A 15,949-nucleotide genomic window follows, 5' to 3' on the forward strand; every position below is an offset into this window, starting at 1 on the left:
CCACACTCACACATCATGCACAAGACATTCACAGCTGGCATCCAAAGTGACAGCATGATGAGGCGTTACCTCCCTCCACAAAAAAAAAAAAAAACTGGGCCCAATTCAGCCCCCACTACCGCGCTCATACTGAACCACATCTTCTGAGACAAAAATGTGGCTCTTTATCAGGATCCATCTGAATCTGATGTAAAGCTGCTCTCTCCTGGCAGTGGGGAAAGAATGGACTCGTGGTAACCCCCCCCCAACATCCAGCCAGAACCAAGAGCGTGGCAACAGTACAGAGAGACCAGCCAAGAGCGGGGGCCAGAGTCCCACAGGCAGCAGAATGGAGACACCCCGAGGTTCCATCCCCATTCCCATCGTGGCCACTGGAATGACATTCAGTATCCCAGGATGAAGAGGGGGGGGGGGGGGTAAACCAATGGCTCTGGAAAATATGCAGAACCATTCCGGGTAGCTGGGGTAAATTCAACAGGGTGGGACAGAGATTCAGGGATCCGGCAAACCGACAGAAATTTTACATGCACGTAAACGCCTTTTATCTGAAGTCCAGGAGAAGCGGGACCAGCCAGAATCAACGGAACACCGAGAAACAAGGTAACGGGGTGAGTTGTTATGGAAGCCAGCCCCTTCCTGACCTGCAAAATGCCCGACAAACTTGCAGGATATTCCACAGGTAATCTGACAGGGAAACGCAGGAATCCCGGGAAGAAAGTGATCTGAAAGTCTGACATTATCAAAATGAATGTATGAATGAATCAATGAAGTATTTGCTGAATGAACCAGTGGAGTGGATACACTCATGTGGACTGATGCTTAGTGCAGCTAATCAGGAGGCTGGAAGTCCCAAGACCCTGCGATCCACTGAGCTGGCCCGTCTAATAGGAATCTTTTCAAAAACATTGCTGGGTAGAAGGGGCACCGTCCATGAACAATCCTGAATTTTTAAAAAAAATCAAACCACAACTCATGCTTTGCTGGCTCAAACCATCCAAACCCATTAGCTTCATACATAAGAATGCAGAACCTCCTTGAACCGTGCCTGAAGTGTGTACTGTGTTAGGAGAACAAAAAACGTGGTCAGGCCCCCGACATGGACTGTGGAATTGTGGGATGCATGGTCCTGCTCAGCCTTGAGAGCACACAACTCTTCTAAATTTATGAACTGTCATCTGAACAGGTGATTGAGCCCCTAGATATGGGAGTGAGGGTGCGCGAGGGCCCGTGGACAGGCGCGGAGATAGCCCCACCCCTCACCCCCACCCTGATGTTGCCGTCATCGGCACAAAAAACCTGCACCAGTGCTGAAGCTGAGCACAAATGATACAGCTGGCAGTCCTATTCTTGCTGCCGGGAAAAAAGCCACACGGCTTTTACATGGAGAAGCAGGCAGCTGTCACAAAAACTGGCCAACTTGCTTGTGACAGGGATCCTGCATTCTGTACCAGCAGCCAGTATGGGTCACCCCTCACTACCCTCAAGCTTGGCACCACACCATTACATCATCAATATGACAGCCAACATCTAATACCATGCCGGTGTCTCACAAACCGCCAGCTTGCAGTATTCTTATGCCGCAAAATTATTTAATAATGATTTATTCAACTATTATCTTTTGCTCAAAGCAAATCATGTCCTTTTACCCATTTGCAAAGCTGGGCTTTGTGCTGGAATAGCTCCAGTAGTTCCTCAGTCAAGGGACTGGAACCAGCAACCTTCTGGTGTTTAGCTACTATGTTACCGAGAACCCGGTAGAAACAACACACAGGGATTATGTTCCTGCAGTACCAGCACAAAGAAACACATCATCTGATATTCTGGAGTTTCCAGTAACAGTAATTATAGGGTCTCTGACTGAGTCGTGGGTAGCTTAGCGACACACACACCGAGGAGACCCCCCCGTTCCCCAAATCTCACACACACACACAGGCTCTATATCAGGCAGTCCTCCCTGATGCTACCAGTTACAGACAGAGCAGTCTGGGACGAAAGGTCACCAGCTCTCATGGCTTTGGTGGGGGGGGAGTTTGTTGGAGAACAAACGGATCATCTGGGGGGGAAGGGGGAACAAATTTAGCCCCGAGACTACTGAAGTCACAGCAGAAACATGTAGAGGCTCCAGAGTAGAGCTGGAGAACACATGGACACAGGGACCAGAAGACAGGAGACACAGGACACATGGACAGGGTCAGAAGACAGGGGACACACGTCACATGGACACAGAGGCGGGGCCAGAAGACAGGGGAAACAATTCACATAGACACAGGGGTAGGGCCAGAAGACAAGGGACACAGTTCACATGGACACCAGGGTGGGGACAGAAGACAGGGGACACAGGTCACATGGGCACAGAAGCAGGGCCAGAAGACAGAGAATACAGGTCACATGGGCACAGGGGTGGGACCAGAAGACAGGGGACACATTTTCACATGGACACAGGGGCGGGGCCAGAAGACAGGGGACACAATTCACATGGACACAGGGGCAGGGCCAGAAGACAGGGGACACAGTTCACATGGACACTATGGTGGGGATAGAAGACAGGGGACATAGGTCACATGGACACAGGGGCAGGGCCAGAAGACAGGGGACACAATTCACATGGACACAGGGGCGGGGCCAGAAGACAGGGGACACAATTCACATGGACACAGGGGCAGGGCCAGAAGACAGGGGACACAGTTCACATGGACACTAGGGTGGGGATAGAAGACAGGGGACACAGGTCACATGAGCACAGAAGCAGGGCCAGAAGACAGGGGACACAGTTCACATGGACACAGGGGTGGGACCAGAAGATAGGGGACACAGTTCACATGGACACAGGGGCGGGACCAGAAGACAGGGGACACCGTTCACATGGACACAGGGGTGGGACCAGAAGATAGGGGACACATTCTCACATAGACACAGGGGCGGGACCAGAAGACAGGGGACACAGGTCACATGGACACAGGGGCGGGGCCAGAAGATAGGGGACACAGGTCACATGGACACAGGGGCAGGGCCAGAAGACAGGGGACACAGTTCACATGGTCACCAGGGTGGGGACAGAAAAGGGGACATTTTTCCTTCTTTCCAGATGACTTCCTTTCATTATCTGTCATTAAATGTGAAATTTAAAAAAGCAACGCAGATGCATTTCTCTCCCCCCACCACCATATGCAGAATGACATTGTGTGTATATTGGGGGGGGGGGGCATGCTGGTGTTCTTCAAAGTCATTACATGTAAGTGTGCATGATTCATTACACTGCATTGCAAAGGGGCAGGGAAACAAAACAAAACTGGGAAACTCACCCTTGAGCCAGCCAATAGGAACCATGGCTCAGAAGGTCAAAGGTGACAACGCAGGGGGATTATGGGAAGCGTGCATGTCATTGCTTTGAAGGACTCTTGCGGCGGCATGTCTGGGGGATATTTCCGTGACTTTGGGATGGCACTCCATGCACAAATGGCGTGGCATGATGGGGGGTGGGAGGCACAAGTACCTGATGAACAGCTTGCCAAGCCTCCGCCTCGGTCTGGGCTCCACCATGTCCCATAATGCCACAATGCATGCGTCCGCTCTGTCCTCCACATGACAGCTGCTGAACCTGTACGACCCCACCACCCGCATGCACACGTACGCACACACATGCGTGCGCACCGGGCCCCCACCGACACGGCTCTTCAAAATGCCCAGATGGCCTCAGCAGGGTCCCCGACGGGGTGGGATGGATTATCTCACACAGGGAGACAGATAAACCACCCCCTATATCGACAGTGCGCTGACCTCACAGAATAACACAGTCTGCCTCATAATGCTCTGCTGTGCAGGGAGGTGCGTAAGCAGGGGTGTGGCAGTGCTGGGACTTGACCCGACATCCTCCCATGAGAAGCTCAGCCCCAAGCTCTCTCCAACACCCCACACGCAGCTTAATGCACCATTCCAGCCCCAATGTCGCCCATCAATTTCCCGTGCGCCAGGTCAAAGGTCACTGCAAAAGCACCTTCCAGACCCAACTAATCACACGTCACCTTTTGCAAACAGAGAATTTATTCTATGAAAGGATTTCATCTTACAGATTTTATTCCCGCTAAAGCTTGTAAAGCCCCCCCGACCGGCTGGATTCCAGACGAGCGTGTGGACAGGGGCCGACCCAAATACCACCAAGAAGCGTGTTGGGTTTCGGGGGGGGTTGCACACAAACTGAACAGGTCACATTACCCTCCAGCCCTGCGAGCTGGCCTCCCAAATACACCCCATGACCTCGGGGTTAACCCATTTCGTGCCACAGGCAGCAGGGGACAAGACAGGGACAAGAACACACCTTCGTCTGCCCCCCCAAAGAGTCACACAGGGGTCTCAGGTAATGCTTGGGCTTATGAGACGGGGAGTCACAAAGGATGCCAGCTCCCAACTGCTACCCAGGCTGTGAGCGACGGGATCAGCACTGGGGGAAGAGGGGGTGGACAATAACCTGATAAAAATTTGCGCGCATTCAGCGTGAGAGACGCCGGTACCCTGAACCTGCCCCCCAGCCTGGGCTATTTTCAGCACAGAGATCAGTGTCAGTGCAGCGCGGCCTTGGTGGTGGGATAACGTTTATCTGCCCAGCCGTCTGCTCTGGCCCGAACCGTCTTCTTGGCCCCACCCCCTTGGCAGGACGGACTCCTGGGGGAGGCAGATGGCAGACGTCCTGAAGTCAGCACAGCAGAAGGGAGACGTCGGCTGGTGTACCCTTGAGCAGGGCACTTGGCCTGAATCACTCCAGCAAGAAAAGTGACTCTATAAATGGGCAGCTCATGGGGAGCATTAGCCAAAGCTGCACAAGCTTCGTTTATACAGAGGACACTGCAGGGGGCGCTAAACCTCCCTGATGCTGCCCCCATAAAGCAGCAAGTGGTCTGAAACCTCAGCCATGCTGGATGGCACCGTGTCATGGTTTCCGCAAACCAGTCCCAGTCGGGTCTGGAACTCACAGGTCAGCAGCATCCAGAATTACACCATTACAATCATTTCAGACCAAATTCTGGAACTCCTAAACTGCCCCAGAGACTAAACAAATAGTTTGGGCCACTACTCATGCCAGATAGGAACTTTCCTGAATCCAAACCGGAACTGCAAAGGAATCTGCTTTAGTATTTTCTAAGTACCAAACCATCCACCACGGCATGATTCTAACCAGTGCAAAGCAGTGATATTCATATAACTTCTGATTGGCTTTTCCATTAGCCCCACCCCCTGCTGCAGAGGCTTTTTGTGATTGGCTGTTGGTCTGGAAAGGGGAAGAGCCCCACCCCTCAGTACCAGCTTATTCTCAATGAGCACAGGCCAGTGCAGGGCTCCCCACACTGGGACTGGCTCAGGCCCAGTCCAGGCTGGTTACAACCCTGCACACGCAAACCACAGCATTACAGGGCTGCACTTCATGGGTAAACATTTTTAACTACCTGCCCCCCTAACACATCCTCCCTGCCAGCAGTGTGCGTCAGGCCCCCCCACAGCACAGTGGCTGGTGTGAAGGACCCAGATTCTGTTCCAAAGGTGGCACGGCTCAGGAGCCCAGTGGAGCCATGACTCAGCTGGGCCTGATGGTGGAGAGGGGAGGCACGTGTTACCCTCTAAGGCACGTTTTAAAAGTGAGATTTCTGTGGAGAAAGAAGGTAAATCTAAATAATGAGCTGCCCATCAATAGCAGCTGGATTGAAACTTTACTTGGATCTGAAAAACAGATAAATACTTAAATTTCTATTCTATTTATTTACCAGATGCTTTTATCCAAAGCAAAATATATTTATGAAGAAAGCAACTGGGGGATTTCTGGAGCAACTGGGGGATTAAGGGCCTTTAACAGCGGCCCAATGGCGACATCACTCTGGGGTTCAAACTGATGACCTTCCGATCACAAGCACTGTATCCTAACCCCCTGAGCCACACCTTTATTATCTATAGGCGACATCACCATGAAGATGGCCTGGGGGCCTCGCTGCCATTTCTGTGGGCAGCAGCTTGCAAGTCGCATTTCGATGCCACGTTTGGACGTGCCTCACCCCCAGTGAAGCGGATCGCAGTCAGCCGTCAGCGAGAGCCTGCCAACCCCCCCCCCCCCATTAGATCATCGTGACCCAGGAGCTAGGGGGGCAGGTGGGCCAGAGGGCGGGGGGCACACGGCTGACGCAGGACGGAAACGGTGCGTGTGGTAATTTTAACAGTGTCCTGTCGGGACTGCGATAAGGATGGGGGGGGGGGGGCAAAATCAGTTACTTTAAACTCCACTTACCACCGAGAAACTGATTCGACACGAAGTCATTCCCCAGGACTTTCTCAAAACACGTTGAAGCAAAGAAAGTTCAAATGACTGACTGATCAAACAGCCTTTTTTTTTACTTCATAGGCTCCTGCGTTTTAAGAAGCGCCTGGTACTTTGCTGAGTTTCTCGTGGGCGTAGCACGGACATGGACGAGGTAATGTGATTTGGGATAAGGGACTTTTCTGGGGTCCCACGGGGGTCTGCATAGCATTGTCCAATTATATAGTGCCAATACAGCTAGGAGGTGGGGCTAAAATTGACCAATGACAGCAGAAAGCTGACAGAAAGGATGCAAATGGGGAGCAAAAGGACCCCCCAGTAAATTAGCATGCAGGGGAGTGGTAACAGCAGACTAAGCAAAGCTGCGAGAGCTACCCTGCTGCCCCAGTGCCTCTCAGGGGGGCTGGATCTAGGTTAGGAGCAGGGGGGGCATTGCAGATTGCGGTAATGATGCGGTGTCCCCGAGCACGTAAGGGGGGGGGCGCACATGGTGACCTTCTTCCAGAAAACAACCGTCGGCTCGCCGCCTTACTGTTTAACTGCTGGGCAATGGAAGCGGGGGTTTCAAGAGGATACCGCCGGGAGTGGGGGGGCGGGGGGGGATGGGGTGGCCACAAGACGCACCCGAGCTCATCTGGCACGGGGCCCGTCAATCTGTCCGAAGCCTCAAAACTCATCCCCATCTCTCACAGTCAGCCTCCTTCCCCCAAGGTCAGCTCCCAGTGAACTGGCGAATTATCCAATGGGCACGCAGGAGTCAGGGGTTTAGAGCAGCTGATCAACATTCAGCCTGGTACACCAGCCAATCAGGCTGAGACCCATAACCAAACACCTCAAACCTCTCTGAGCTGCACATTGATAACGTACCGGCACTTCAATGGCCCGCTGCCATATCTACACACCACCACCTGGGCAGCACATCCCAACCATTAGACACTTAAACATGGCCGCCTGCTCAGAAATGTGGCCTAACACAGATCGGTGTCGGGTCCAAACCCAATAATCCCACCGGGAAAAGAATCGACAAACAAGAAGGCTTTCAGAAGCTTGACTGCAGTGAATCATAATCCTGCAGGGTGGGGGTCTCCATCACAAGGACACCCCCGCATCACAGGAGCTGCTGTTTACATCAGAGCCATCACCCATGCCCTTCCAGACAGAGATTTTTTAAAAATGCCCACCCTCCTTTTTTAAGCTAAAATAAGGTAGCGGCCTGAACTAGGGGTAACTGAAAGGAGAGAAAGACAGCAAAGCTTTTCTCTCTGTTCAAACGGCTTGTTATTGCGGCCGATTCTCATGGTAAAACATCTCCAAGGATACTATGTGAATTATATGAGTTTCTCACTCGCCCTCTTTCACTGGGACACCATTGTTACTTATTCCTAGCGCTGAAAGAGAGACACAGAGAGCGAGAGAGAGAGAGAGACTGAGTGCATATTTAAAGAAAAAGAAGTTTGCACTCCGACTTTGGTTTTTGTTTGGCTAAAGGCTGCATTTGGCAGCAGAGTGCACATAGCGGCATGAAAATGGTGGCTTCAAAGCGGAGATACGCGGGAGATTAACGCAGACCCCCAAACCCCACCTCCACCAGAAGCAAGCCGAGGATATCTCCCGACACCCACGTCTGAGAGGCTCTGCCGCTCACTGCGAAAACTTGGGAAGAGGAATTCCCAGACAAAGGCTCGCATTATGGGAAAGGCAGAATACAAGGTTGTTAGTAGTCGCTGGGCGTCGGCAACCATGGTGACTGTGAATCTCCATGGCAACAGGCCGATGAAGGTGGGATTACCAACACCTGACGGCGGCCCTCTAAACAAACTGGTCGAGAGTGACACACACACACTGCGGGAGGGCTTCCAATGGCGCGAACATGCTCTCTGACACCAAATCCACCTGACACGTCTGGCTCAGCAGAACTGGAATGTCACCTGAACTGATAAATTCCCAAGTTTCACATGCTGCGTGTCCAGGTTCGATCCCTTCAAAATTCTCAATATCACGCTTTCCACAGCCACACCGAAGGATCCTTGCCTTCTCATCTGGCCAAACAGCCATTTCCCCAGCAACAAGGTGTTCAATAGGACGACCCTGACTGCTCAGGTCAGGGCATGGGGAAGTAGGCCGGCCTTCGGCTCCCTTTTGTTGCTTCATCCTCCAATCGGGAGCCTCAAGACTCAAAAGGGGGTGGGGGTCAACACGTTCAGCCCCTCACAGACCCGACCTGCCACTGAATGGTGAGAAGGCCTCTGTTTCAACACCAGGAGGAAGATAAAGAAAAAGAAAAAGAAAAAAGAAAAAAAAATGTTCTTTTCACTGCTGGGCAAAAGGAAAAAACAGAAGGAAATGTGCACCCGGTTCACTGATAGGCTAACTGGTGATACATCTCCCCCTCCCAGGAGCCAATGGTAACGCGAGTACCTCTGCCAGTCTTACACCACCTTAAGGGGGAACCCAGGTCATGGGGGGGCAGGAGGAGAGGGTTAGGCTTAGGGGGTGTTATAAGACACGGCAGGGTTCTGTAATCTTTAATTGGCATAATGGACAGACAGCACATTCCCAGTTCCCGAGATTCATGTTTATGGGAGTTTTACTTACATGAAAATGTTCTGAGGGCAGAAAGAAGAATGATCGGTTCAGAGAGATAACTAAACAGATTGTGGCGTCGAGACCAACCAATCATGTCCTGGAGCCGCCTCCTATAGTTGCTTGGACCCACCTCCTATACAATCTGATTGGTTATCACTCTGATCCAATCATTTTTTTGTTCTGCCCTCAGAACATTTTTGTGTAATTAGAACTCCCACGGGTGAGATTCACTGGCTCTCTGATGCCTAGCATGTGCTAACTCCTCGTTCCGGTAAGATCCCCATCGCCCGCCAGGGTTTCTGCTCGCCAGTGGGCCGGCTTGTGGCACCTCAGTGCTTGCATTCAGACCTCCACCTGACCTGGGATCACATTCAGACCCGAACCTGCTTTAGTGGGTTAGGGGCCCATGCGGCCAAATCCCCTCTGTCACTCTTCAGGTTCCTATTGGGTTATACCCATAATGGGACCAAATGCTCATTGTTTTGTCAGAGACAGACTGTCCCCCACCTCCCCAGACCAGGGGTGCTGCATGTGGCTCAATGGGGTAAGCCTATGTGCCTCTGGAGAGCAAGACAGGGTAGGGCGAAAAGACAATTCAGCTATGAAAGTAAGACTGTTCACTCACCCTGGAAGCTGGTGGCATGGCCCATGATCAGGTACTTCAGCTCAAAGCTGTAGGAGCGGATGTTCTGCAGGGTCTCCCTCCGCACGGCTGCCTGGTAGCTCTCCTCCATCTTGCGGGTGCAGCAGGTGGGACCCTGGTGCTTGCAGATCTGCAAGTCAGCATCTGTGGGGGGGGGTGTGTGTGAAATTCCTTCTCAGGATACTCCGGGAAGAAGCGGCAGATGTGCAAATAAAAAGGTCGGATTCTTCTCTCGAACACCAACCCAGCGAGAAGCAGAACAACAATGCTGCATCTGTGGTCGTCTCTCTGGTTCGGGTTCACACAGAACAGAGCTCATACCCACCCCGTGACCGGCATTTCTGACGGCAAGAACAGAAGCAACCACCGAGAAGAAAATAATGCTCATTTCTTCTGCCTTTCAGCACCGCAGGCACGACATGGGGAACATCAGTGCGTTGGGGTTTGTGTGTGTGTCCTGCCAACAACTAATAACAGGGTCGGCTGTTAAAGGATGGGGGTTTTAAAGAATGCACCTAACCCGGGTTTGAATGGGCAGAATACTGTTCACCACTCAGGAGCCTGGCCCCTTCCCTTCTATCTCCCCCCTTCACCTCCATAAGACCCCCCTCAGGAGCGATGCCCTGACATTAGGCAAACCCTCATCTCTGCACCCCAGGCCCAAACCCCCACACTCCCTACAGCCTGAAACTGACCTGATTGGCCAGCGCTACTGCTCACAGCAGCCTGTAGGTGGAGCCAAAAATAACCACATCTGTGATACGCAGCTACCGGCAAACAGCACTTGCCTGGCAAAAACATGTCAGCCAAACCGCAAACTCACCCTGTTTGGCTCTGTTATATTATTTTGACACAGTTCTAGGCCATCCACACAAAAACACTTTTTATTATTCTTCATACACTGAACAGGTTTCCACCTCGAACCCATAACCCTGCACTCATTAGGCCCAGTTCCTTACTCAGCCAGGCCTGTCAGGAAAGAACCACAGAAACTGCCCGAGTGCCAATAGGAAGCAAACCCAGACCCTAGAGACCAAGTCAGCCCCAGGAAAGAGACTCACTCTTTGGGCCATAGGAGCTCGCACCCTGGGCCACAGCCTCTTGCTCCCAGCCTGGCTGTGTAGGAGAAGCGAGTGGTACGGTTACTCAGAGCGGGTACTGGGGGCATCAATCACCCCAGCTTGTATTGCTGACCACGCCAGCCGCATACAGCTTTATAGAGTGGAAGTCCTTCAGGAAAAACACAGAGCATAAAGATCAGGCAGAGGTCCTCACCACCCCATGCCACCAAATTAAAAGCTTGGCGTGTCCAGGCAAACAAAAACATGGGAAGAAAACAAGCCATTCCCGGGAATGATTCAGCAGCGGCCCGACAGGGCCATCCGGGATGGGGTGTGGTGGGGGCCAATCAGAGTTGATGGAGGGGTGGGGGTATCCATGCCAGTGCCATTTTGCTGCACTGGGGTGCGGTCCACCCCCCTTGGCAGTGCATTATCAGAAAGCGGCCAGTTCTCCTCCTGCAGATTTATATAAAAATGATCATCGTGCCCGGAAACGCATCAGCCGCGGCTCTGCCAGGCCCAGTCGTTGCTATGACGGCCAGGGCTCCCACCGGCACCACTTTCTACTCCGTCTGCATGCCTCCTGGGGCCACCAATTGGTCACAAGCCTGTCGATGAGTCGAACTTTGATCAGGCTTCAAAACACCGTCAGTCTCACAATGAAAACGCCTTTATTGCATATGCCCAAGCTACAGGAATTGTTAACATACAATGAATCAAATTTTTAAAAAAATAAAGAACACAATGTCAACTTAGTTATGCATACATTTTACACAAATATTTGTGTAAGTTTGAGTAATGAAGACATATCCATTCAATAGTTGTAGTGATAAGTTGTTTTAACTTAATTAGACTTGTAGAAGTAAAGGCAACATGTTTTGACTATACTTCAATATGTTACTCTAACTTCGAAATACGCATATAGTTTAACCTACAATTGAAACAGGAATAACTTTTTAAAAAAACGCACGCAAATGGTTAACATAATGTTTTAAGTTGTGCCAACGATTTTTTTAGAGATGAATGTTGGGTTTAAATTGTTCAGCAGAGTTCTAATGGGTGACTCAGTGTAGACCAAGGTTTCTCAACCCAGTCCTCGGGGACCACCAGACAGGGAATTGGGAGAGAGCAAAAACATGGACCGTTTGGTAGGTCCCCGAGGACCGGGTTGAGAAACCCTGGTGTATACAACACTGAAACAACCAAGGAGGGTACAAGTCCCAAAAGAGTTACTTCCTTGAAGAGCTGGATTCTTGTGGCTCCTGCATGCTTGACAGAGATCTCAGAATGGTCTCACTGAACCAACGTGAGCACTGCCAGCCGGCAAGGCAATAAATGAAACCTGCATTTAGTCACAGGCCAGGGTGATCGACACCACAGCTCAGACTGATACTCACGTTTCTATCTAAAATAAATGCTTCAATTTGATATTACTGGACAGAGGATCTTACAAAGACTGACCGCTGTATAATTATGCTAAATACACTTTCATACATAACCTTTACTGTTCTTTGATACAACTTTTAGAAAAATTATAATAAAAATTGATGCTGCCTCTCTTGCAGTGTATTTGTCATGTTTTTACGCTTTTAAACGGTGATTAATGGGTGACGAAGTAGCTACCGGAACTCCCTTTGACTGGGGAAAGCTGTAAGTCACTGTAAATAACCTGCTCCATTGATCGCCACACGACTCCCATAAGCCGGTAAAGACCTGAGATAAAACATGTCCCCAGTCAAACACCTAGTCCGACTATGTGTAGTACCTAAGACCTTAGTTGGGATGAAAGCCGGCAAGATGTGGATCGGTACCCGCTGCGAGCCGCACTCACCTGTGCCAGGAGCCTCAGGTACCCACTTCAGGGGACCGATGTGGCGCAGCTGAAAGGCGGTCTTCACTTCGTGACAGCTGTGCGCTTTTACGCAAGGTGCTACCAGAAGTAACGCCGTGGCCACCAGAGCGGACCAGAAGTGAACGCGAAGGAGCCGTGCCTGGGACATTGCACCATTTCAATCCAGAAGGGCAGAGTCGAGAAATGTACACTCAGAACGGCAAACTTGTGCGAGGCGTATATTTTTAACGAAAGCGTTAATATCTCTCAGATGCGCTCCCGTTAGGTTTTGGCATTCTTGACTTTGTTCGGACCCAACGCGGCTTCTTTTGGACACGATTAAAATCCCATCAATGGCATGAAAATCTGGGGGAGGAAAGAGCGGAGCCTTCAGTCCCTTGCGGTGCTGGATCCAAATGCTCAGCAAGGCTGGTACCGCTCGCCTGGCCGCATGCTCGCTCTCCTGATCCTGCGCCGCCAGTGCTCAGGGATCTCTGTAGTGTCGGATGGGATTATTGGCGTCCTCTATAATTAGTCTGACACTCCACGTATGCCGTTTAAAGTTATATTCAGCTCAGCAAGTTAACCGCCATCCGTTTGCAATATCAGAGGCGGCACGGATCCACACGGTCGCCCGTTTCTCTGAGCAGGATCGAAATGAAGACGTTTATTTGCAAATGAAAAAAACCGTGCAAGAAAGTGGGCGGGAGATGTCGTTTGCTTAGGTCTTAAAACGACCCCTCGAATAAATAAAAAACAATGTCTTACCTACACATTTTGAGGTGTTCAGCTTGTATATGTAGACATACACTCACCTAAAGGATTATTAGGAACACCATACTAATACGGTGTTTGACCCCCTTTCGCCTTCAGAACTGCCTTAATTCTACGTGGCATTGATTCAACAAGGTGCTGAAAGCATTCTTTAGAAATGTTGGCCCATATTGATAGGATAGCATCTTGCAGTTGATGGAGATTTGTGGGATGCACATCCAGGGCACGAAGCTCCCGTTCCACCACATCCCAAAGATGCTCTATTGGGTTGAGATCTGGTGACTGTGGGGGCCATTGTAGTACAGTGAACTCATTGTCATGTTCAAGAAACCAATTTGAAATGATTCGAGCTTTGTGACATGGTGCATTATCCAGCTGGAAGTAGCCATCAGAGGATGGGTACATGGTGGTCATAAAGGGATGGACATGGTCAGAAACAATGCTCAGGTAGGCCGTGGCATTTAAACGATGCCCAATTGGCACTAAGGGGCCTAAAGTGTGCCAAGAAAACATCCCCCACACCATTACACCACCACCACCAGCCTGCACAGTGGTAACAAGGCATGATGGATCCATGTTCTCATTCTGTTTACGCCAAATTCTGACTCTACCATTTGAATGTCTCGACAGAAATCGAGACTCATCAGACCAGGCAACATTTTTCCAGTCTTCAACTGTCCAATTTTGGTGAGCTCGTGCAAATTGTAGGAAAAAGAGGCTATTTGTAGTGGAGATGAGCGGTACCCGGTGGGGTCTTCTGCTGTTGTAGCCCATCCGCCTCAAGGTTGTGCGTGTTGTGGCTTCACAAATGCTTTGCTGCATACCTCGGTTGTAACGAGTGGTTATTTCAGTCAAAGTTGCTCTTCTATCAGCTTGAATCAGTCGGCCCATTCTCTTCTGACCTCTAGCATCAACAAGGCATTTTCGCCCACAGGACTGCCGCATACTGGATGTTTTTCCCTTTGCACACCATTCTTTGTAAACCCTAGAAATGGTTGTGCGTGAAAATCCCAGTAACTGAGCAGATTGTGAAATACTCAGACCGGCCCGTCTGGCACCAACAACCATGCCACACTCAAAATTGCTTAAATCACCTTTCTTTCCCATTCTGACATTCAGTTTGGAGTTCAGGAGATTGTCTTGACCAGGACCACACCCCTAAATGCATTGAAACAACTGCCATGTGATTGGTTGATTAGATAATTGCATTAATGAGAATTTGGACAGGTGTTCCTAATAATCCTTTAGGTGAGTGTATAACTGCATGTATACAAAATCGCGAGAAAAGAGGCGGTGTCTCTTGGCTCTCAAATAATCTCCAGTTTTACGAACTGGCACTGGGTAACCCCTTCGCCTATGAAACCGTATTTAGGACTTCGTCGTGTATGTACTGTCTCCCGTTAAACATCCTGCAGATCATGTCATATGATCAAATGTACAAAACTACGTTCTTATTCACGGCATAGGCTAATATACGACATCTATAATTACTTAATGGACAAAACAATCAATACTCAGCAGCGCAAAATCCATAATACTGATCATTTGGCGAAAGGGGCTATCCTTGGGATGTAAAACTAGGTTTTACTTTAATGGATACAGGTATAGTTGAATGGTGGGCGTTTTAATCAAATAAACGCAGACTCAGGGAAATCATGATATGCTCCTGCGTCTGCCCGAGGACTGCTCAACTTCAATAAACTTTGCGTTAAAATATTTTACAAAGATATATACAAATACACACACCCTGAAAAATGTTATAAAAATAAATATCCGCTTATTATGTGATGTAAACAGGAATCCCCGTTGGGATTAAAATGTGAGATAGAGGGTTCCTGCTGCTAGGCTCACTGTTTCATTTCACTTTTATATTGAATTATCCGAGCGGCTGGCGCATCAAATTGAAGTGCTCTGACAGCAGTTATTTCATAGCACGAAAAGCTGTGCGAAAAACCACACACTGACGCCATCAAGCGTCCGCCTGGAGGACTACAACCTTATCATTTTTACTTAATACGGCGCCGGTGTAGTAAGTAAAAGCATTATTAAAGCTGACTCAGGGGCATGGTTCAAATTACTGGGAAGTCAGGGAGAGCTCGGCTCCCCTGAGACGGCAAGGGGGTGCTCTGAAAAATTCTACACTTTTCCGTACATTAAGGTTCTTGGGGGAAAAAAAATAATATATATATATATATATATATATATATATATATATATATATATATGTATGTATCTGTGTGTGTGCGTGCGTGTGTGTTTATTCGTTCATAATAGAATGTTTTTCGCAGTAAACCTGTTACTGACCGCGCTGCCCCGCACTTATATGCATGCGCATGCATGTGACGTGTGTAATTCAAACCCTGCCCAGGGAAAATTATTTTATTGCTGAACAGTGGTTCCTATATTGCTGGGACAGGGCAAAAATAACGTTGCGTTAATCGCCCACATAGATGAAAAACGTGTAATTGCTATTGATAATTAGTCAATATATGGCTTATTAATTCATTCTTCCATTTTGCCACTGCACATTTAAGACCCACATTAAATTTATTAATTAACAGGCATGCGCCGCGGAGGGGGAGGAGGAGGGCGGTATATAACGTCAGTTTTAGGGTTAAAAGTGCTGGATGCAGTCTGACCCGGTCATGGTGACTGCTGACTGGACTGAAAGTGGCCGCACTTGCCCGTGCAGGTCCGAGGAACCAAGCGATAAAGTCACCACTTCCAAAAACCTGCCTTTACTTTAAAATCACAGA

General features: G+C 49.7%; 1 protein-coding gene across 2 annotated transcripts in view; it reads right to left on the reverse strand.

Annotated features, from left to right (window-relative positions):
- LOC111834039 (glypican-5-like) overlaps positions 1–13,246 on the reverse strand; it is a 54,696-nt gene extending 41,450 nt beyond the window's left edge. For both annotated transcript variants that reach the window (XM_023792909.2, XM_023792907.2), the window contains exons 1-2: positions 12,420–13,246; positions 9,510–9,671 (exon numbers count right to left, since the gene is read on the reverse strand). In XM_023792909.2, the coding sequence (XP_023648677.2) occupies positions 9,510–9,671; positions 12,420–12,588 (331 nt within the window). In that variant the 5' untranslated portion in view covers positions 12,589–13,246. The remainder of the gene's footprint in view (positions 1–9,509; positions 9,672–12,419) is intronic.
- Between the last annotated feature and the right edge of the window lie 2,703 nt (positions 13,247–15,949).

Source organism: Paramormyrops kingsleyae, chromosome 4 (assembly GCF_048594095.1).
Source record: "Paramormyrops kingsleyae isolate MSU_618 chromosome 4, PKINGS_0.4, whole genome shotgun sequence".
Lineage (NCBI taxonomy): Eukaryota > Metazoa > Chordata > Actinopteri > Osteoglossiformes > Mormyridae > Paramormyrops > Paramormyrops kingsleyae.